This window comes from Paramisgurnus dabryanus, chromosome 9 (genome assembly GCF_030506205.2).
Source record: "Paramisgurnus dabryanus chromosome 9, PD_genome_1.1, whole genome shotgun sequence".
Lineage (NCBI taxonomy): Eukaryota > Metazoa > Chordata > Actinopteri > Cypriniformes > Cobitidae > Paramisgurnus > Paramisgurnus dabryanus.
In genome coordinates this window covers 7,481,703-7,503,839 of record NC_133345.1, presented here as the reverse complement: position 1 = coordinate 7,503,839, position 22,137 = coordinate 7,481,703, and the positions used below count along the sequence as shown (strand labels likewise).

Sequence of the window (22,137 nt, the reverse complement as noted above, 5' to 3'; positions counted from 1 at the left end):
AAACGAAAATCACAAATTTCGAAAAAAAAACTTTGTTTCTCATTTTCTCGAAACTTGTGCTGCCGACTTGAGTCCCTGGTTTCCGTGACGGGTCACATATTCTTAATAAAAAGTCGTAAAAAATGTTTTCGTGAAACCAGGCCCAGCTTCTTTTAAGGTTTGTTCCTCCTTTGAAATGTAAACAATCCAAGCGTCAGCTCGTACAGTCTAAATGTTGCTCACTGCCCAGCTCCATGCACAGAGGGTAGACGCAAATTTCACAGTGACAGCGCCACCCGGCACTCGTTGGCCAGTACAATTGACACAGTAGCCTATCTGTACAGATGTGAAGCTAAGATTCATCCAAACAGTCACTAAGTTTGGCTAAATGGGTCTAAAAGTCGCTAGATGTAGCAATAAGGTCGCTAAGTTAGCAAGCAACACAGTCACTGAGTTGGCAACACTGCTTCAGCCAATCCCCTTTTTTAAGTAAGTAAGCCCCACCCACTGATTAACAATGAATTTGCATACAAGTTGAAAATAAAAGTGAACACGAAAATTAAAACGAAAATGAAAAAGAAAAACGGAACATAAAATTAAAACTGAACTTTAAATTTTAATTTTGTCCCTTTTATTGCTTGGGCATGAAAAAAAAGCCTTTTAAAAATGTATTTACAGATTCCTTTTCAAGCTTGCCTTTTTATTTTAATATTGTCAGTCTTGACTCAAGATTATATTGAAAATGAAATGTCAAATCATCAATTTAATTAAATTTTTCAATTTGGCCGGAATGATGCTTCATCACGTTAAAAATGAAAATGAATTTTAATTAATTTAATATAATGTTTTAATTTTTATTTTAGCATTTCATTTTCAAATTTGGGACATATTTTGCGATTTTATTTTTTATTTTATAATTTAATTAATTATTTTATAATTTAATTAATTATTTTATAATTTAATTAATTAATTTAAAAAAGACCAAAAAAACCTTCCATAGTTTGGGTAGCAGCATTTACATTTACTTAAAGGGGACAGAGAATGAAAAACCATTTTTACCTTGTTTTTGTTGAATAATGGTAGTCTACCCACATTCATGAACATACAAAAAGTGCTAGACATGCTAAACATCTCAGTCACATAGAAATTCCTCTTTTAGAAATGTCAGCCAGAAAACGGCCCAATCTGAAAAACTGATGCTTATGACACCACAGGCATCTCCCTGCCCCTCCACTTTAAAATAATTGGCTAATTTTTTTAGTGGCAGCAAAGTCAGCCAATCAGTAATGAGATTGCAAGTTAAGCCAGTAGGGGGAGCAAAATAGGTGCAAAACCACTTGTTTAAAATCCCCAAACCCTAATAGAGCTATCTGAGAGAGGATTTTAGGAAGCTTCTAAGGCATTATAGACCCAAACAAAAAAAATGTTGTCTACATGTCACATCACTGAACAAGGATAAATACTATGTTCAATCATTCTATGTCACCTTTAAATGAACCACACCAACCGAGAAATTTGTTTTAATGTGTAATATAACCAAACATGTCAAATATGAACAAGCCCTTATAGACTATGTCAAGTTGTTAATCTTAACTTATGCTTTTTATCTAGTTATTAAAACAATAAATCATATCCGAAAGTATTGTATTTTTGTAAAAAGAGGCAAAAACGCACACTGCATCTTGAGCACAAGAGACAGTGGGCTACGCATCTGAACACGAATCCTCACGCGACCCAGTGAAGCTGCAGCTCAGACTTCAGACTGATCCTCCCATACCTCTCAGACCCTTGAAATATCATTAGTTATGTTAGAGGTTTAACCACGAAGAACCCTGAAGCAATCCTCCCATGACCCTGTCATATGGTTATGCGCCAGGAAAACAGTCGGTACAGATGGTACACACAGCAAGGGAAAACACACACATGCCCATGCATAAAAACACATACAAACACCCACAGATAGCTTCTAATCAATGTATTAGGCACACTGACAGTCAGAAGAGTATACACATCTGCACACACACACACACACACATATTGTTTACTCTTTAAACACATATTAAGATGATTAATGATTACACGGCCAAGGCACAGATACTGAATCTAGCTGAAGGTTAAACACACACATACACGCGTGCGTACACACACAAACACACACACTCTCATGGGATGGGGGTATTATTTCAAACATGTTTAATATACTAGTATTAGTGGTGATTAAATTAAAAGTTTGTATTTTTAATGCATTTGTAGTTTGCATAAGGGGTCATAACTATTTACACAGTAATGAAGCAAGTTTTGCAAGCTGAATACATAATCTGCACATATACAGCGGGTCACTAACTAACGCTGTTTGACTTTGACTCTATCATTCAAAAAATATTTAGATTAATAGTTAGATTTTTACATGATCAACACACACATCCCTGCTAAAAAAAATTTGTTTGTGGGACCTACGTAATATGCACACATTACAACTTACCCCATACTGTAGGTTTGGTTAATTGTAACAAACAGAGGGTTTGTTGTAACACCTGATAGAAATAAATACCATTCTGCCTATATACTAAAGGTGGATATTGTTTATATATCTGCCTATAATAGATAGATATCCACACATTCATCCATCCATGATTCTTCATCTAACCATCCATGCATCAATGCATATAAATACATTTATTTGAAAGGGCTGCACAATTAAGACTTAAAAAAAAAGATAATTGTGAGTTATTTCCCCTGATATTTTATTAACAGTTATCATTTTGATTAATATTGTTTTCATTTTATTATCATTGTTTACCTGAGGCTTAATTGTAACGCAGTGTTACAACTAACCACGCTGTGTAAAAAATTTTTTAATCCCAGCTATCAGTTACTAGGAGTTTCTGACATGTTTCAAAATGGTGTTATGTTTTAGGTAACAAATTCAAGACAGTGATTAAAATCATATAAGGTTAGATTTGGTGACTTACACAACCAACTCAGAAATCGAAAAAAACATAAGAAAAAGAAATGTACTTTTATGCCTTCAAAACACTCTTTGTTCAATATCTTAATGAAAACACATCAAAACTTTTCACAAATTCACTGGAGATAATCTTCTGACAGTAAGAGAAAAAGACCAAAAGCACAGATTGCTCGGCCCTGTAGAAATATGTAAAGTAGTTACAATTAACCCTGTGTTAGTTTGTGCCCTATTCACCCCTAAAGGTTATGAATGTAGTCAGGGGCGCCGTAAAGGGGGGAAAAGTTAGGACGATTCTAAGGGCCCATGAACTTTTGAGGGCCCCAGCCAAGGACTGTGCCGCACACGCAACCCCCTTAAGCTGAGCCCTCTTAGCTCCGCCCCGTCTTTACTCTGCGTTTTAGCGCCGTCTTCAATCCACGGTCTCACAGTGCGCGTGAACTTCAGAAGAGAACAAGGTGTGTGTATTTACTGCTATTTCCTATGATATCTGCATATGTGCACTTACTTACTATAAATGCAGTTAACACAATGTGACGCTGGAGCAATACAATGCAGTTTTCTTTCCACTGTAAAGTCTTCGCTCTGTTCACCTCAGTTTAAAAAAACACAAGGTGATTTACGTTCCCTGTTTTATGTTATGATTCTTACGCGAAGTCAGCCCTTATAAGCTGTTTAAATTAACGTAGCCCGTATAAGCTAATTAACATAAACTAGAAATGCGATCGGTTACACACTGTTTTGTTTTGTAACGCAATATGCCAAGGAATGATTGTCGTAAATCGAGTTGGTGGTAATAAAACAGAAATGCAACTAAGGCTAAACTAGTCAAATTATGTATATTAAAGCTTCTCAACTTGCAACAGGGTTAAGAAATCAATGGAAATCTATGTCGTAATCTGCTATAGTTGTCATTCATTTCATTTTAGAGCCCCGTTGATTAAAAAACAGTCTGAAGAATCATTTAATAACAGTATAGCTGTTTTCTTAAAGAGTAATAAACCATAAACCAACTTTTTTTTAGTTAATGATCTGTAAGAATGGGGTTTTATTAGTGCTGTTCATTGATTTTAGTAAGTTTTTTGACATTTGGATATAAAGTGTTTCAATACTACAATATATGGTGTAAAAACGTCTGAGTGCTGCCCTCTTCAGGTTGAACGGTGGCTACTGCAGTTGAATTTTCCTATTGAATGTTATGTTGGGTCCAAAAAATGCCTCGTGATGTAAGCAGGTTCAAGCTCACCATGCCGCTTTGGTCAAGCATTGTTGACCCAGTCTTATTTCAGGCATAATGTACATAGAAAAGATGCATTGTTGTTGTTCGCCATTTTTAAATGTTACAATGTCGTGTGTGTAACAACTCAAGTATACAGTATGTCACTAAGACTGTCTCTGAAAATCAGACTAAAGCTTAAAATCTTATTGTGAGATAAAAAGCATCACAGTTTAATTTCAAGCATTAATTTCACTATGATTTCAATCGCTGACATGACATTACTCAGTCAACATTAAAGATATCAAGTTTATATTTTCACAAATGTTCTTTACATTATATAGGATGATTTTATGTGGAAAACAGTAAATCACAAAGAAATACTACAGCTGGGTTTTCACAGGCATGGTCACATTTATCTTTAATCTTTAAGAATGTTGCATTTTCTCTGAATATTTGATTTAATGTACTGTATTTTTCAAAATTAAATTTGCATTGCACAATATATTATCTTATCTGCAGACATTTTAGGTATCTATAAATACTGATAACTGTGGTCTAAACAATAGCAAAATAAATAGTTCTGTATTAATAAAGTACAGACAAAGATTTTGAATAGCTACAGGTTGGATTGTATGTTTGGTACGAAATGGGTATGGGGGGGCCTGACCCCCTATTTTTTCATAGGGCCCAAAATTGCTAGCGGCGCCCCTGAATGTAGTACCCATCACAAGCTCAGTAAAGAGGTAAACACTTAGTAGTACATGAAAAATAAATAAATTCATGACTTCAGCATTGTTATTTGGATTTTAAGTTTGGTATATAACTCATGTTAGTGCAAAAGACGGTGTTACATATGCATATGTAAATTAAACAAATTATTCAACACCAACAGCATGATCGGCTAAAAGTGCAATGCAGGGGCTGAATGTCATCTCAAGGCATGACACAGAATATTCAAATGTTAGTTAAGTAACACATTTGTTTAATTGTGTCTGCGTGTTTCTTAATGTGTTTGCATATGCATGATGTGCATGCGTGTTAATGTCTGGAGAGACACTTGTGCACTGAATGTGTGAAAGAGATAAAAATACTTTGAAGGCGAGAGATTAAGAAATTGAATTAAAATGTACCAATACTGCTGCCTTGTGTATCACAGCAATTCAGATAATATATTAATCTAAATAACTTTGAATTGTACTCTATACTGTTAAAGGCCAGAGTATAGATTGTTTTTTTAAGTGTACGCGAATGTATCCGCACTGTCGAACGCACAGCCTTGCAACGTTTATTTATTTGATTCGTACATGTACTAGACATTCGACGCATACAAAGTACATGCAGTTCTGGTGGTAACCCTCGTGTATGTGAAAAACTGAACTATATATCTAGCTTAACTGGATGATGTTGTTTGCTGTAATAAAATATTTGTGTATTTAAACCTGGTATTAACATTTGTCTTAAGTGACCCAAGTGGAAAACATAAATTGCAGCTGTAACCAACTTTCAAATGTCAAATCAAATTCAGAGGTGATCAGGTTTGCATATGAAAATAACCATCTTATCTGACTAATTGTATGGTATTAAATATAGTCATATATAGTACATGCACATGCACAAGAGGTCTGTACCCTTTAAAAAGTCTTAACATGTACAATTTGAATACAGATATGTATAAATTTGGTACATTTGAGGTACTAATATGCACTCTTTGGTACCAATATGCACTTTGTGTTACTAATATGAACTCTCGATGAATGGTGCAAATTTGCCCCAGTCATGGCTAGGGACCATTTTTTGACCATATTTTCTGGCAGTGTATAATGAGATGACACACTGACATGAAGTGATACACGTAGTCACGAAATTAGACGCCCTTTAATTAGACAAAATCTAATCACACATTAATTCACAGTGTAATTGATAATATGTCTTGGTTGCCCACTTGTGATCTGATCAGCTGCACTGGATGATTAAAGGGTCATAATTTAGTTTAATAATTTTTCTTAGCTTCAGTTAATGGTATTTTTCACTTTGAAAAGAATTTCAAACTTTATTGTTAAAGATTAATGGAAATGTATTTGGCTGCAATTGAAATAATATAGTTTTCCTTTAACACCAGGTTATATGACCTCTACGATATAAGATGGTGTTTGAGTATTTAGTTCTTTTTTGTAAAAAATGTTGTTCCTCAGAGTAAATATGTGTATTTGTTGCAGGTTTTGTGCAGTAACAGTGTGCTGGATTCATCTGAGTACTGGTTGAAGAATGATAAGGCCCTCTGCAGAATTGGATTTCTGGAGGACCAGCATGAGGGAAGCTGCCCTACAGTGAGTCTCTCTCTCTCTCTCTCTCTCTATCTCTCTCTTCTCTCTCATATTCACACTCACAGATGTGCTGAAGTAATCTATATGCACGTGTCCAAATTGTGATTACATTACCTGTTTGTGTGAGTATGGATGTGATAGCGTGGAAGCGTTATGGCATTTACATTGTGCTCCATCTTCTTCACTGATAAATGGTGTCTTGATTGGGGTGATGATGTGGCATGATGTCGGTTGCGACTGAGTAAATATGCAGTTATTCTTTGAAGTGAGAGAATGTGTTTAACTGCACATGGATAAGTGCTGCACTAACTGCAGGACAGCATAATTACTGTGTAATGACAGATTTTATACCACATTTTACTTTAATGACAAGATTCTTGAATTCATGTGAATGACGTTAAAATAATCTGGATCTTGTTGTGGATAAAGTTATGGCATGATTGTGTTTTTTATATGTATATCATTACCTGTCTGAATATCAACTGTAAAATTATGGTAAGCTGAAAGAACGCATTGTATAGCACATTCAATATTTCTACCATAGAACGAAGCGCTGTGCGAAACTTTTGTAAATTGCTTTGGATTAAAGCACCTGCTAAATGTAATGGTAATCATATGAAAGGATTCCTGGGGATTACGAAATAGGCCATTGTTTCCTTCTTGTGGACATTTGACTAGAATTCAAGCAATTTAAACAATGAATTCTACCAATATAATATATCCTTTGTAACAAATAAGACCCTTTAGATCAGTGGTCTCAGGGCGAAACTCGAGGGTGAAAACGTAAAAATATTTTATTGGATGTGCCTTTCGTTTACACGGCGACGGCGTTTTGGGGGCTTAAAAACGCAAAAAAATGAAACCACCCTTTAGAGTGGAAATCTTAAAAACGATCTACCGTCGCGTTCTCGTCTAAAGAGTAAAAACGCAAAAGTCTGCTCACGGTGGCTCTCGTCGCGTACGCCTTTACGTCACAGGCATGCGCCAGTTAAGGAAAATAACAACAAACATGTCGGATTATTTCCATACGTCGGACCTTCAAGTGGCCATAGGAGCTCTGATAAATGTACAAGTCTTTCCAGCAGTTGTACGAAATATTCACAGCTAGTATTACTGATCAGAGAAGGCAGCAATTCGTCTGAGGCAAAACAGACGGCTTTGGACGAGACCTGGGAGAACCAGGAAGAAGGTTGTACGTAGGCACACGGACTTGGTGTTGTTGTGTGTCAGTGCTTCACATTGCCACCTAGCCGCCTGGAGTGCATAATACATCGAATATCACACAGTTTTGCGTCACCATATGCACGCAGATTTCCCCCTCAAAACGCTCGTATAAATGCGGAATAAAAAAAGTGATAACGCAGCGCCACTTTTGCGGTTTGTTTTCAAATCGTTTCCATGTAAACGTAGCATCAAACTCCCGGCCCACGGGCCATTTGCGGCCCGCTCTCCCCCTCTCTGCGGCCCGCGTCACCTTTAAAAAATATAACATAATCTGGCCCGCAGAAAGATTTTTATTCACTTTGTTTTATATTCGTTTGATTTTTATTTAAACGTTTAAGGGTTCGTTCACATGTCGCATCTAACAACGCGTTAAAACGAGTCAAAGCATTACATTCCAAAGTGCTCGGGAGCAGAAGTTGCGCTCCGTGGCGTGGGTCGCGTCCCCCGTTGCCACGCAGCCACGATCGGATTTTAATTCCTCAACTGAACCTCGCGTCTTTAATGCATGCAAGTGAAAAACTGTGTAAAATTAATATATATCATCTGAAAGCTGAATAAATAATATTTATGATAGGTCAATATTTGGCTGAAAATCTGGAATCTGAGGGTGCAAAAAATCTAATTATTGAGAAAATTGCCTTTAAAGTTGTCCAAATGAGTCTTTAACAACACATGACTAATGGTAAATACATTTTTGATTTATTTACAGTAGGACATTTACAAAATATCTTCATGGAAAATTATTAATTTTGACAAATACAATGTATTGTTGGCTATTGCTACAAATAAACCCTTGCTACTCAGGACTGTTTTTGTGGTACAGGGTCACATGTGTGATCAGGCTGAATGTTTGCCTATATGTAAAGATGGCACCCTTCAGGCCGTGTACTTTCCAGGGCTGCATGCACCAGCTGAAGAACTCTTATTGAGTTGAATAGGAAGATTTAATAGGAAAATAAATTTCTCCAGGTGTTTCAAAATTGCAATATTAAACATCATGCACCCAAATATCACTATTGCATCAGTTTTGGATGACAACAAGTGGAAAAATAGGCTCATTTACCTGTTACCATTCGAACATTACTCTTATACCAAGTACGATGACTTTTGTAGATATGGGATATGACAGGCCATGATCTGTGATGGCAGAAAGTCATATAATGTTTTCCATATCTGTGCATTGTGCTGGTAAAAGTATGACACCTCCAGCCCCAGGCCCAGGTGCCATCAGAACAGGTTTTAGTAGGGTTGTGCATTTACTGTGCTAATGTCACACATGATGTCCCTTTAACACAAAAGCTCCACATGGGAATCAAATCCCACACACACCAGCTGGCGCAGAAATTTTAATGCCAACGCAGAGTGCCAATGCTACGGTGAAACCGAACGTGAGAAAGACAGTAAATGCACTAATACATCTTTTTTGAAGGTTTAAAGGGCTTTAAAAGGTTTTTTTAATCTGAAATGTTCCTGTGGCATTGGCTTACTCTTTAAAACAATTCTCAGGGAAATTACACAGATAAAATGCACAGTATACTTTAAGTGGACTGTGATAACATTTTTGAGAACGACTGGTAAATGCATAAATGACATCAATATATCAATAAAATAAAAAGGCATGTGAAACGAATTAATTTTTCCATATCTCAGAGTCACACAAAGCCCAGCGTGTCACATTCACACTGCTGCTTTACTGCAATTATCACTTATCAGCCATATATCCCCTGCAGTCGGTCAGACATATTGTATGACCCATTTTTGTTGGTAAGGCATGGACTCTTACTTCAGGAACATTGCATTAGTGAATTTGAATGCAGTTTAATTATAAGTTAATGTCTCTTTTTCAGTAAAAGTAATCAAATCGGATTCACATTTTCCATTTTTAATCTGGTCTCAGAAGGGCAGAGGTGAGCAAACAGTGAATATGCTAACAGAATGATGAGTTATTTATGTGCAAATATCAAAGTTAGCACAAATAGGCAGGTTTACGAGTTCACACTTACAAATAAGTCACATAGAGTTGTTGAAATGCGCATTTGGCGTGATGTCCAAGGAGAGGGCCCCGAGATCGGTATTGACCCGAACCCAGAATGCTCCCCCCTGTTTTGGTTGGGAAGGGGACCTGGCAAGTGTGAGGAGATGGGGTTGTGGAAGGATGCTACTATTGAGAAACATGGGTGAGTCGATTGTCAGTCTACTGTATATAGGTTAATGCTGATCAGTTGGACACCTGACAGCTGGTCACAATTACAAAGTGATTAGGTAGATTTTTTACACGTGTTCCTCCCGAACATTATTAATAAAACATAATTTTGTGAATTGAAGATTGTAATATATGAACTTGCTCCACCTCTAAAATGACATTTTCGAGGTCACCAAGTATTTTTATCTCTCCATCCATGTGTTTCTATGAAGTGACCTTTTTTATGATCCAGATAATTCTTATTGGATAAAAACAAGAACAACCCTATAAATCCTGTTCATTTATAAATACGTCACATAAGATCAAGGTAACAGGCAACATGTAGGTGTGTGGATTGCTTTTGTTTAATCTGTTTGTGACATTTACCCCATAAAAAACGTGTTTGAGGTGTTGACATGACATTACACAGTGTCATCTTATTGCACATAATCGGTGTGAGATTATGCATATATATTCTGTTTTTCACATCAGTTAACATAATGCTATTTTTTCCTTCCACCCACTGATTTTCCGTTGTTAAAATAACACCAATTAGACCGCCTTTTATAATTGAATGGATTTTTTCCTATCAGGCCTATTATTTTTCTGCCTCTCTTTATCTCCCTCTCTTTTTCTCATTGTTACACAGCAATTAACTCCTGGAAGTTGATCTCTGTAGGACATGCTAAGAGGATGAATCAGGCATCAATTAAAATCACGTGTGATTCATTTGGCATTAATTAGAATTTATAATATTAGATGTCATTTAGCAGACACTTTTTCCAAAGGAAAAGTTAAGTACTCTAATTGCAAGGTCAGTCCCACTGGAGCAACCCGATGTTAAACATCTTTCTCAAGAGTGCAGTGATCAAACAGCAGGATGGAGATAACAGGAGGGGGTTGGTTTCTGGGATTAAATATGCAACTATTCGGTTAGTCTATGTTCAAAGATTCAAACTTTAGTGAAGACATTTTTGTTCGAAATGTTGTGAAGTAACTTTGGAAGCTGTAGTGGCTGTGCTGGGGCTGTAAAAATAGAATTTCGAACATTTGTAAAAAAAGAAATGCATATTGTCTGGTGTCAGGATGTGCACGCAACCTGCCAACCTACAAGCCTACAACTTCCCTAGTGAACGAGAGAGACACATTCATGTTTACACCTGGTGTTTATATTCAGCTCTCTTGTCCACTTTCGACTGCTTCTGTCCTGATCACTTTGAGGGGATGGTCTATTGGTGACTCGTTAAAGGATTACTGAATGTGGTCAAATGTGGATGAGCTTAAAACGTGTCACATCCCGTTTACACCTGTATTTAGCACCGTTCAATTGTGATCAAATCGAACAAAATGCATCTTAATACCAGGTGTAAAGAGCCTCTTAATTGCGGGAGTAATTCCCACAAATGATCGCTCCATGTAAGTACGGAATAAGTCTCACTCAGGCCAAGATTTCCAGCTGATGAAAATAGCAATGTGATGATTGACACGGAGGTAACCATAGCAACGTGCTGCCGTCTTGCGTGTTTTGCATTCACTGTTATGACCAAAGTAATATTATAGCGACAAAAGCAAACGGGTTTTGGAGTTATCGAAGTGGGCAAGCAATATTTTCAATGTAAAGCAGTATGATTTATTTTTGTGTATTAAAAGATTATTCAACTTTCTTTAAAAAAATCCAGATAATTTACTCACCACCATGTCATCCAAAATGTTGATGTCTTTCTTTGTTCAGTTGAGAAGAATTGTTTTGTTGTTTTTTTTTAGCAAAAAATTCCAGGATTTTTCTCATTTTAATGGACTTTAATAGAACCCAACACTGAACACTTAACTCAACACTTAACAGTTTTTTTTCAACGGAGTTTCAAAGGACTATAAACGATCTCAAACGAGGCATCAGGGTCTTATCTAGCGAAACGATTGTCATTTTTGACAAGAAATATAAAAAATATGCACTTTTACACCACAACTTCTCATCTATCTCCGGTCCTGAAAAGCCCCAGCGCAACCTCACGCAAAACGTCATCACGTCAAGAGGTCACAGAGGACGAACGCGAAACTACGCCCCAGTGTGTTTACAAGTGTGGAGAAAGAGGACCGTTCAGATGTTGGTGTATGTGGAATGATACTAATTAATGTCTTTGTGTCAGTTTTAGGGATGTTCACATTGACCGTTTAACCGTTAAACGAAGGTAAGAATTTATGTCCGATTAACATTATCAGTTAAAAGAAAAAAATATTTGTTAATGCATGGTGTGTGTCGTCATGAGCCGACAGACATTTCGCCACTTTTCTATCTTTAATTTGTGAATGTCATGTAAATGACACAAATTATTGCTGCCCTGACGGTCTGATAAAGTAATCATTTGTATGAGAAATCATTTGTGTGCATGTTTGGAAGCTGAATGGAGATGCGCGCGTTTCCCCCGCAATTAATCCTCTGGACCGATCGCGTGCTTTTTAATAAAGTAATGTTGCGTGAATATCTGATAATGTATGAATCATGGTTCTGTTGTTGATCTGTCGCTGCTGTTTGCACGTTCAAATTAAATGTTTTGTTTTTACTAGTTCACAAACAACCGTCAACTGTATTTTTACTCAATGACAATTTCATATTAAAATCTTATAAGTTAAAGGTTAATGTTCGGTTTAGAAGCTACGGTTGTCAGTCGGGAAAATTAACTGATATGAAGATCCCTAGTCAGTTTATTGTTTAAAATGGTCCGCAAATGTGCGTTTCATTTATGTAACACATGACCTTTCTCCGTCACTACGCATTTACGTGAGGTTGCACTGGCGCTTTTCAGGACTGGAGATGGACGAGAAGTTGTGGTTTAAAAGTGTTAACCAAGTATGCATTTTAACATACATGGATAAGATTTTATACTTCAATCAGATTTTATATCTCAAGGCAATGTGTGCATTTGTCAATGTGTGTGGGCACTATATATTTCCAGAAATAATTGTGTGGTAGATATATTATAATGTGGGTCAGTGTCAGGCTAGGGTTAGTTAGGAGGCAGCACCAAGTTACCGTGGTAACTGAATAGCATAATGAACAACTACATTCTGTAATTAAATGAAGATTGGTAGCAGCTGTATTTGCTAACTAAGAAGGCAAAAAGATGAGTTCCTGTATTGTTTTGGTAAGTTTTCAGTTTTTTTAAAAGGCTCCAGTAATATCATCTGCCATCTCCTATTCTTTCCTCTTGTCTAGTCTCATTTTTCATCTTCTCTTGTTCGTTCTACTATTTTTATTTGCTTTGGTTTTTGGATGGCATTGTGTGTAGTGTAAGGTGACAATGGTTTTCGATGTGTGTTTTGCATCAGAGCTGTAGGCAACACTACAATCTTTGTTTTAATGAGATTGAAACAAGTAGTGTTTTTATTTAGACCTTTCTCCGTGTTTGGACCTCCGGGTAAAAAAACAATCACTAATATATCCCATCTCATCCATCCCTTTTTATAACCATGAACCCTAAAATCCATACCTGTTGAGCTTATATCCCGTTGTTATGTTTTAAGTCAAAGGTGACAGACAACAAGTGAAAAGAGTAACACTTGCTACCAAGGGCTTGCTGTTGAGTCTAATACAATTTGTGCTACCCCATCCATCAATAACAGAAAAGCAGGGTTACAGTCTGTGGTGAAATGTGCAGCTGAAAGGATCAGGGACATCTATCAAAAAGTTATTCAGAGCCACAGATGCTACACATAGCCAGGAACATCACAAAAATAAGTTTGAATATCTCAAATTTTATTCCGGTACTACTGGGGATTAATAGTGTCTGTCATTCTTCTTCTTCCTTTTATCAACGTCATTGGCGGGTACATGTAGGTGGTCAGCTCTGCATGTGTTAATGTTTTCAATCAGCTGTTGCATGTATTTGAGCACTTTTTGCAATAATAGTTTAAATAAATGGCCTTTTTGGAGTGGTGAGGAAGTTTTGTGAAATTAATGTTCAGATTTACAAAAGGTTTCGACTTCTTTAATTGGATCCCAAGTCTAGAGAGGATGTTTAGGTGATGCTTGAACTGGTTAATGGTTGCAGGCAGATCTTTCCTACGGGATGTGACAGCCTTGCATGGGCATATCCGCAGGCACAGATGTGAATTTGCTTCCTGGCTGGGCACCTAGTGAAGCAAGAGGTCTCAGACGATGTACTCGCACACACACATAATAAAAAATATTTTGCTCCTTGTGACAGTTTGTCAGAGCTGGGGCTCATTTATAAAACGTGCGTACGCACAAATTTAATCGTAAAGTGTGTCAATAAAGGGACATTCCACTTTTTTTGAAAATATGCTCATTTTCCAGCTCCTCAAGAGTTAAACATTTGATTTTCACAGTTTTGGAGCTGATTTACGTGTATGGCGCTAGCACTTTTAGCATAGCTTAGCACAATTCATTGAATCTGATTAGACCATTAGCATCGCGCTAAAAATAACCAAAGAGTTTCAGTATTTTTCCTATTTAAAACTTGACTCTTCTGTAGTTACATCGTGTACTAAGACTGACAGAAAATTAAAAGTTGTGATTTTCTAGGCAGATATGGCTAGGAACTATAGATGGATTTCAGTCACGTGACCTTTTACGTCATGCCGCCATCTTTAGGACCTACCGAGTACCAGTAGGCTATTGACAAGCATTGGCTACCTTGCTAGGATTTACGGATTTCTTATCTTTTACTGTCAATGATTCTTACGGATACAGTAAAGGGCTACGAAAGACAACATGTCGCATCTCGACTGTCATGAAAATAAACGCTACTTTAAAAAAATATATCTTGGTTAGGGTGTGATGCCTTCGCGATCCCTGATGCGTTCTTCCAGCCGCTATCCGCTGCTACCGAACTACCACTATTTTACAACATAAGAAAGCGCGACACAACATGAAACTTTGCTCGAAGTATCACCTGGATCTCTATACATGAACACGAGCATTGAGAACATTCTTTGTGTACACAGAGTTTACTAAAAAGAAAGGTTTTGTACAACTGACTTTGGCTGTTATGGTGTCCGCTTGTCATCTCTGCCAGACGTAAATAATCGATTTCCGAAGGGGAATGAATCAATCGCATATGAGGCTCCTTTTTCAACTAGAAGGTCAATATTGTTTTTCACCTGCGACAAAACAACGGCTTATCCATGCATTTTTATGGAACTATGCTTTAGGAGATATCAATCTTCACAATCCTCCCTCCTTACGTCGCAATTGGAGATCGATACATCTTGACTGGGAAGAAGGCGGCGAGCGGACGCCAAATCATCCAAAGTCAGTTGTTAAAAACCTTCTTTTTAGTTAACTCTCTGTTCACAAACAATATTCTCAATACACGAGTTCACGTGTTGAGACATAGGTGATACTTCGAGCAAAATATCATGTTGTGTTGAGCCTTCTTAGTGTTGTTAAAATAGCGTTTTTTATGCTCACAGCATATTGAAGGCATAGCTTCTAGTTCTTTTGCGACCACTTCAAGTCCTCAAAATGGCGGAAGACAAGTGAGTGACGTCAGCTGATATCCATGTATACTCTCATTCTGGCGAAATAATCAAGGACTTTTCTGCTGTAACATGGCTGCAGCAGGCGTAGTAATATTACGCACTGCCTGAAAATAGTCCCCTGCCATTGAAAGTTACTAAGGGGACTATTTTCCCAAATAATCTTGAACACAGAAGTGTGTAAAACTGCATGTTTAATGGTGTATCTCAACAATTCAGTACTACATAATTCACAGTCTTTGCAACATATTTCAGCAATACATTTATAACATTTATAATGTGTTTAGAACCAATTCTCTAAAATGACTTTAGACGGATGTTATAAAGAGACGCTTGACTTCAAGTTTCTCCAATTAATTATCCAAGTAATCAGCCAACAACAAAATAATTTTAGTTGGACTACTATATATGAATTATGTAATCAGTGCTTCAAGTTTTCAGAAATCCAACAGCACTATTAAGTATTCAAGTAAACATTTAGATAAAATACTAATTAGCAAAAATAAAATGATTAAAACTATTGTATTATTAAAGTAGCCATGAAATGGAAGTATCAATTGCCTAGTTTTCCCCGTGGTGACGTGTATCCGAGTAAAACCGGCCCACCTGCCATACATTTTGACCGGAAGTAAAGGGAGATCGTTTTTAGGAGGGGAGGAGGTTTGCATTTTTGATTAAAGATTATGAGGGCACATTAATTTTTAAAATTAATGAAGCTCACAGATAAATCATTTGTAAAAAATGCCACAATATTACAAAACAAATTACAGTATTTTTTATTTTACTTTTCATTGCGACTTTAAACAAAAAGTACAACAACTGCCAAGCTCAAAACACAGTACATTCATTCATGTGTTTATTAAGCTATTATCTACTACAGCAACAGTTAGAAAAGTCTAAATAAACTAAAAGTCTAAAAGTGTCAACTTTGTTGGTTGGAGCATAAATGTTAAAGTCCTCACGAAATTAATATTAAAAACTTTGGTGTTTTTTTTTACAAAAGGCTTATCTGAGAGCTCCATTATTTAAAAAAAATAAAGGCGCCCTCATAATATTTAATCAAAAACGCTTATCTTCTCCCCTCCTCGAAACGATCTCTTTTTACTTCCGGTCATGAGGGCTGAGTCGCAGACGGGACCCGGGAAAAGATCACAGCCATTGGAAAATTAACCAACTTCCTACTATCAAAACCATTCTCAATAGATAAATTCAAGTCCCACCCTACCTTTTATTTCATTTCAGAAGCCGTTTCACTCGGATATGTGTTACTACGGGGTATATACTAAGTCAATTGCTACTTCATCACTACTTTCATGACAACTATAAGACTGGTACTGTTTACATATAAATGTTACAGAAATGTTAAGACTGGTATACTGTTTTGACATCCATAGATAAAAGACGTCAACAAACAAAACAAATGTGCAGACACACACCAGTATGTTCATATACAGTAAATGCAATTTAACAAATGACCTAACAAATGTTGTCAATTGACTGGAGACGTCAAGAAATATTGAGGAGCATGAGGGTGTGCATTTGTGTCTGTTTCTTTTACGTTTTCCATGCCCCATTTAAAAACTCAGTGGATGAGAAAATGTATGTGTGAACCCACTCAGTCAGAAATGATAAACAGCAAGTCTGCTTTTCCTCATAGTGCAGTATGGCAACATCTCAAAACAAACTCTTTCCACTTCCATGATCCCCAGCTTTGTACTTTTATCCAGCCCTACCAATCCATTTTCATTATTGCCATCTCTCTCTCTCTCTCTCTCTCTCTCTCTCTCTCTCTCTCTCTGTTTTTAGCTGTGAGGTGGTGATTTGTCCCAGTGGAGGTAATTTTTAGCCATGGTGGTGAGTGTCTTGCCATCTTCCCTCTGATGATAATGGGTTAAATGAGTTTGTCCTTGACAAGGACGACACTGAGTCAACTCTATCCCAACATCCTTCCCTCACTCCCATGTAAATTCATCTCATCCTCTCCCACTCTTTCTCTACCCCCTTCTCTTCTCCAGGGTTGTATTTATTTCTCTTCAATCTGTCTTGCCCTCTCCTTCTCAAGTGAAGAGTAAAATGTTTTAAGTTGTGAACTGACCTGTCTAACCTAACAATTTTCGGGATTTGTGCAGTGTGTGTGTGTGTGAGAGAGAGAGAGAGAGAGAGAGAGAGAGAGAGAGAGAGAGAGAGAGAGAGAGAGAGAGAGAGAAAGAGAGAGATAAAGAGAGACAGTTTGGTGTCCCATTGCAAATTACCCTCTCTCTCTTTCTCTCTCTCGCTCTCTCTCTCTCAATGGAGAAGTGAGCATTGAAATGTTTTATCAAAAATACTCATGTCATGGAGGTGTAACAATCATCCACTGTGAGTACTGACATTTTAATAAGGCCATTTGTGCACATATTTCCTAAGGCATAATGTTTTACCCGTGTTATTTAGATGCAATTTTTGAATAGATTGATATATTTTGGACAAAATGTGTATATTTATATGACTAGATATGATAACGGTGAACTCGTGTCCTTTATAAATAATACATGTTAAGATGACGTGTCTCAGCATAGAGTCATATGTCTTTTTCACGTACGTCATTGATGCGTCACATGAGTTAAGGCAGGCCTCCAGACTAACACGGTGTCATAACTAGATAAAGTGGAAAATGATATGCGCATTGTCTGCCCTGCTAATCCAGTTTTTGTGCCCAGCCAGCCATGACCGCAAAAGCAACATCATTTTGTCAATAAATTGGGGTTCTATTTCTGTGGCACTGGTCTGGGTGGTATGCACACTGTGAAATCTTACTGGCCTAGTTTTATAATGAAGACCTGAGTGGGTAATATTCGGACTTTTATAACATGCCTACATTTTTTCTCATCCTGTCAGAGGAAGAACATGGAGCATGCATCATATACTTTAATTAAAATTGTAAATAGTTCAATAGATCTAACGAGAATAAAATGTGTGTATTTCATCCAAAATGTGCGTACATGCATGCACACCTTAAACCAATGTTAGGGAAGGTATTACAGGCCAACAAGATGGACAGATGGAGAGCAGAATATTTGAGAAAGAGAGAAAATATTGTGTATCTTTTGTGTCAGTGAGGTTTGCACATTTCATATAAATCAGTCTTCACTTTACTCACCTAAATCTCCTCGAATTACATTGAAAGCTTAAGATAACTAGCTCACATGCTGTATACTAGGGATACACAAAACTGCATGTTTGGTTTTAGTTGAATGGTTATATTATTTATCTAATCAACAGGCATTATCATCATTATAATAAAATTACATTTATAATCTGTGTGAAAATCATTAGGTGTCCCCCCATCTTAAGTTGCAGCTTATGCACTACTAAATATTTTTGTGTTGCACCATTAAACTTAGAATATAACTATATGGACAAACTTAATATTTACAAAAGCCTTCGATCATAAGTAACGGTTGGAATACCAACCAGACCGACTGAACAAAATCTCTTGTTTTACTCCACAGACTTCAATCCATTATACATATGACATATCTTAAGAGAGACTACATTATAGCCGTGTCCCAGTTCAAGGGCTGTAACCTTCTTAGGACGTGAACTCAAAAGGCGAGCACTCTGTCTTTGAAGGTGGCAGCCTCAGAAGTCTATGAAAAGGACCAAAATGAGACAGTCTAGCCTTCAAAGGACCCATAATTTGCGTCACCTGCTGTATGCGCCCACCGCGCCTATCAGCAGGACACAGCAGAGACGTTTCTGACTTATTAAAATAAATATGGAACCAGAAAAATATTAATTTATTTTAGAAAATATGACACGTTGATGTAGTATATCAAATTAATCAACCTTAGAAATATATGCAACATAAACAGAATAATATTAACACAAAACATAACTTATAATACTAAAACAGTGACAAGAATTTTTTCTGCTAAATACACACTTTTATTTAATAAAGGTTTTAATTGTTCATTGTAGAATTTCCAGCTGTTATATTCAACCATTGCAGGCGCACAATGAATCTTGGGATAGCCTTGGCTGTGAAGGATTCATTCGTACTCTGTCCTTTATATCGCAGAGAAATAATGACGCATTTTGAGGCTTTATTATAAGCATCGTATGAAATCGGACGGCCTTACTAGCCTAAAGTCTCGCTGCTGTGACGCAGTCGGTCTTAAAATATGTCCTTAAAAGGATGCAGCCTTCAAATTGGGATACAGCTAACATGAATAATTTACCTTGTTAACAGCTCTTTAATCCTAACTGATCCTTAACACCGCAAGCGCACATCACATAAAATCACAAGTTATAATTAAGCAAATGTTGTTTTGCATATAAGTATTTATTTTTTTATCCTTATTAATAAAAAAAATTTAAAGGGGACATGTCAAAAAAATCTGACTTTCCATGTTTAAGTGCTATAACTGGGTCCCCAGTGCTTCTATCAACCTAGAAAATGCAAAAAGATCAACCCAGTAACTTAGTTTTGGTAAACCATTCTCTGCAAGCATGTGAAATATAAGGTCATTGAAATCTGGCTCCCCTTGTGATGTCAGAATACCGCCCCTTACTCTGCACTGTCCAACCATGGCACTACCATGTAGTGCAGAGAGAGAGAGAGAGAGGGAGAGAGAGAGAGAGAGAGAGAGAGAGAGAGAGAGAGAGAGAGAGAAATTGACAGCACAATTGAGTTTCAAATTCAACAAACCACCATCACTGTGTTCAGTGTTTGCATTTCATCAGCTCATTTGCATTTTAAAGGACACACCCAAAAAAGTTTTGCTCACACCTACAAAGTGTCAATTTTATCATGTTATAATAAATCATCTATATGATATTTTGAGCTATTATATGACAAAACAGAGTAGCATGTTTATGACATTTCAACAAAATTACTGCATAAATGTAAAGGCTGCTATTGGATTATTAAAGGTAAACATCATATTATGGGACTTTGCATTATTTTACGGAGAGCTTATGACCTATTAGCTATGTTCTGCCTTAAGAAGGGTTGCTGCAACCGAATTAGGTACAGAATTAGTTATAAACTAGCAAGTAATTACTTATCATAGTGTGGACTTTACATACCAGTTAAAGCAGAAACTTACAGATCTCTGGTGCAACCCACCCACTGGCTGTTTACACTTGGTATTAAGATGTGTTTTCATCGATCGGATCACAAGTGGACGAGAGAGAAACATCACGTTTACACCTGGTATTTAAATCCGTCTCTTTTGTCCACTTTCGACCGCTTCTGTCCTGAATACTGTGAGGGGGTGGTCTGTGAGACGGTGGGCGAGTCTCTCTGCTGTCATTCAAACGCGAGCGGGAGTAATTATGAGTTTATATGGAAGCAAACTAATATTATGTCGGAGCCCACTGCTTGTTTAGCAAGTAAACATGCTGCACAGAGTTTTGTACGTGTGTATGTAAGAGCTTTCTTTGAATTTTCAGCGCAATTGATGAAATAGGATCGCGCAACTTTCACGCTTTCAAAACAAAACTACAGAGAACACCCGCAGTAGTTTTATCAATGAAAGGCTAAAAATAGCGCTATTCACCGTATGTTCACGCCAGAATTCAGAAAAGACGTAAAACTTGTTTTTAATACCTCAGATTAGATTAATGGGCGAAGAGAAGGCAGTCGCGTGTGGCTGTTCGAACACATTCAACCACATATGCGTTCCGCAACTCCAAAGCGATCCGATCGAAAGTGGTTTCGACTACTGGATGTGGTTGAAAGTGGTCGAAAGTGGACGAGCTCAAAACGTTTTGAACACCGTTTACACCTGGCATTAACGTCGTCCACTTGTGATCCCATCAACGAAAACGCATGTTAATGCCAAGTGTAAACAGCCTCCCAGTTGTTTACAGGAAAATAGTGGCGACTTACAAAAGTTACAGTAATGAAGATCAAAATACCTCTCTATATTGAATTCGACTGAGTTTTATTAAAATTAAATGACAATGAGCGTTTCTCATTTAGCCATGTTGAGCTTTTGCATGCATATGACTGTAAGTACAAAATGGCACAATCTCCTTAATAAAGATGAGCAGGTTTTATTTCGTGTATGTGTATTTAAAAATGCATCAGTATGTACCTTGAGCAACGTAATACAGGTTATGCAGAAAAGTAGGCAGTTGTACGTATGGTGAATGAGCCTGGGGCTCACTCAGGTTTGTTTGTACTTTTCTGGTGAGTGGAAAAAATTGCTAACTGTGTTGTACTGTGCTCGAGCTTGAACCACTCAAATGTTTTTCCGAAAATGTCCAAATCTAGTTAAGTTTACTATTTATTTTAGGACTATGTAAAATGTGGTGGTTGTTTACCAGTCGATACGTTGGTGTGTGTGTGACAATGAGTGCCTTGCCTATCAGCACCACGGTACAGTAATTGTACCACCTGACAGCTGAGACACAGCATCTGTTCTTAAGTGTGCATATGACAGTTCGGCACCATTATGTCAGGTTTCTCTCTCACACACACAAATACAAATCCTCAGCACAAAATCATTAAACTCTCTAAAGCAGTGTGGTCTTTCAACACTGTATTTACTTCTAGTTCATTTGGTGTTGTGTTTAACACCAGCAGTTAGAATAAGAGAAATATACAGCTCTGGTTGAGCTCCATCTATTACCTGAGAGTCAAAGCTAGATAACAAACACCTTACTAATATATCTCAAGAGGGTCTTTAGAGCAAAAGAAGAGTTCAGCTTTCTCTCTCACACGCATTCAGAATGATGCATTGTTAGAGTTAATAAC

At 37.1% G+C, this 22,137-nt stretch overlaps 1 protein-coding gene across 7 annotated transcripts in view; it reads left to right on the top strand.

Annotated features, from left to right (window-relative positions):
* Positions 1 to 22,137, top strand: part of sphkap (SPHK1 interactor, AKAP domain containing) — a 75,928-nt gene that overhangs the window by 37,974 nt on the left and 15,817 nt on the right. For all 7 annotated transcript variants that reach the window (XM_073815694.1, XM_073815697.1, XM_073815693.1 and 4 more), the window contains exon 3: positions 6,380 to 6,490. In XM_073815694.1, coding sequence (XP_073671795.1) covers positions 6,380 to 6,490 — 111 coding nt within the window. The remainder of the gene's footprint in view (positions 1 to 6,379; positions 6,491 to 22,137) is intronic.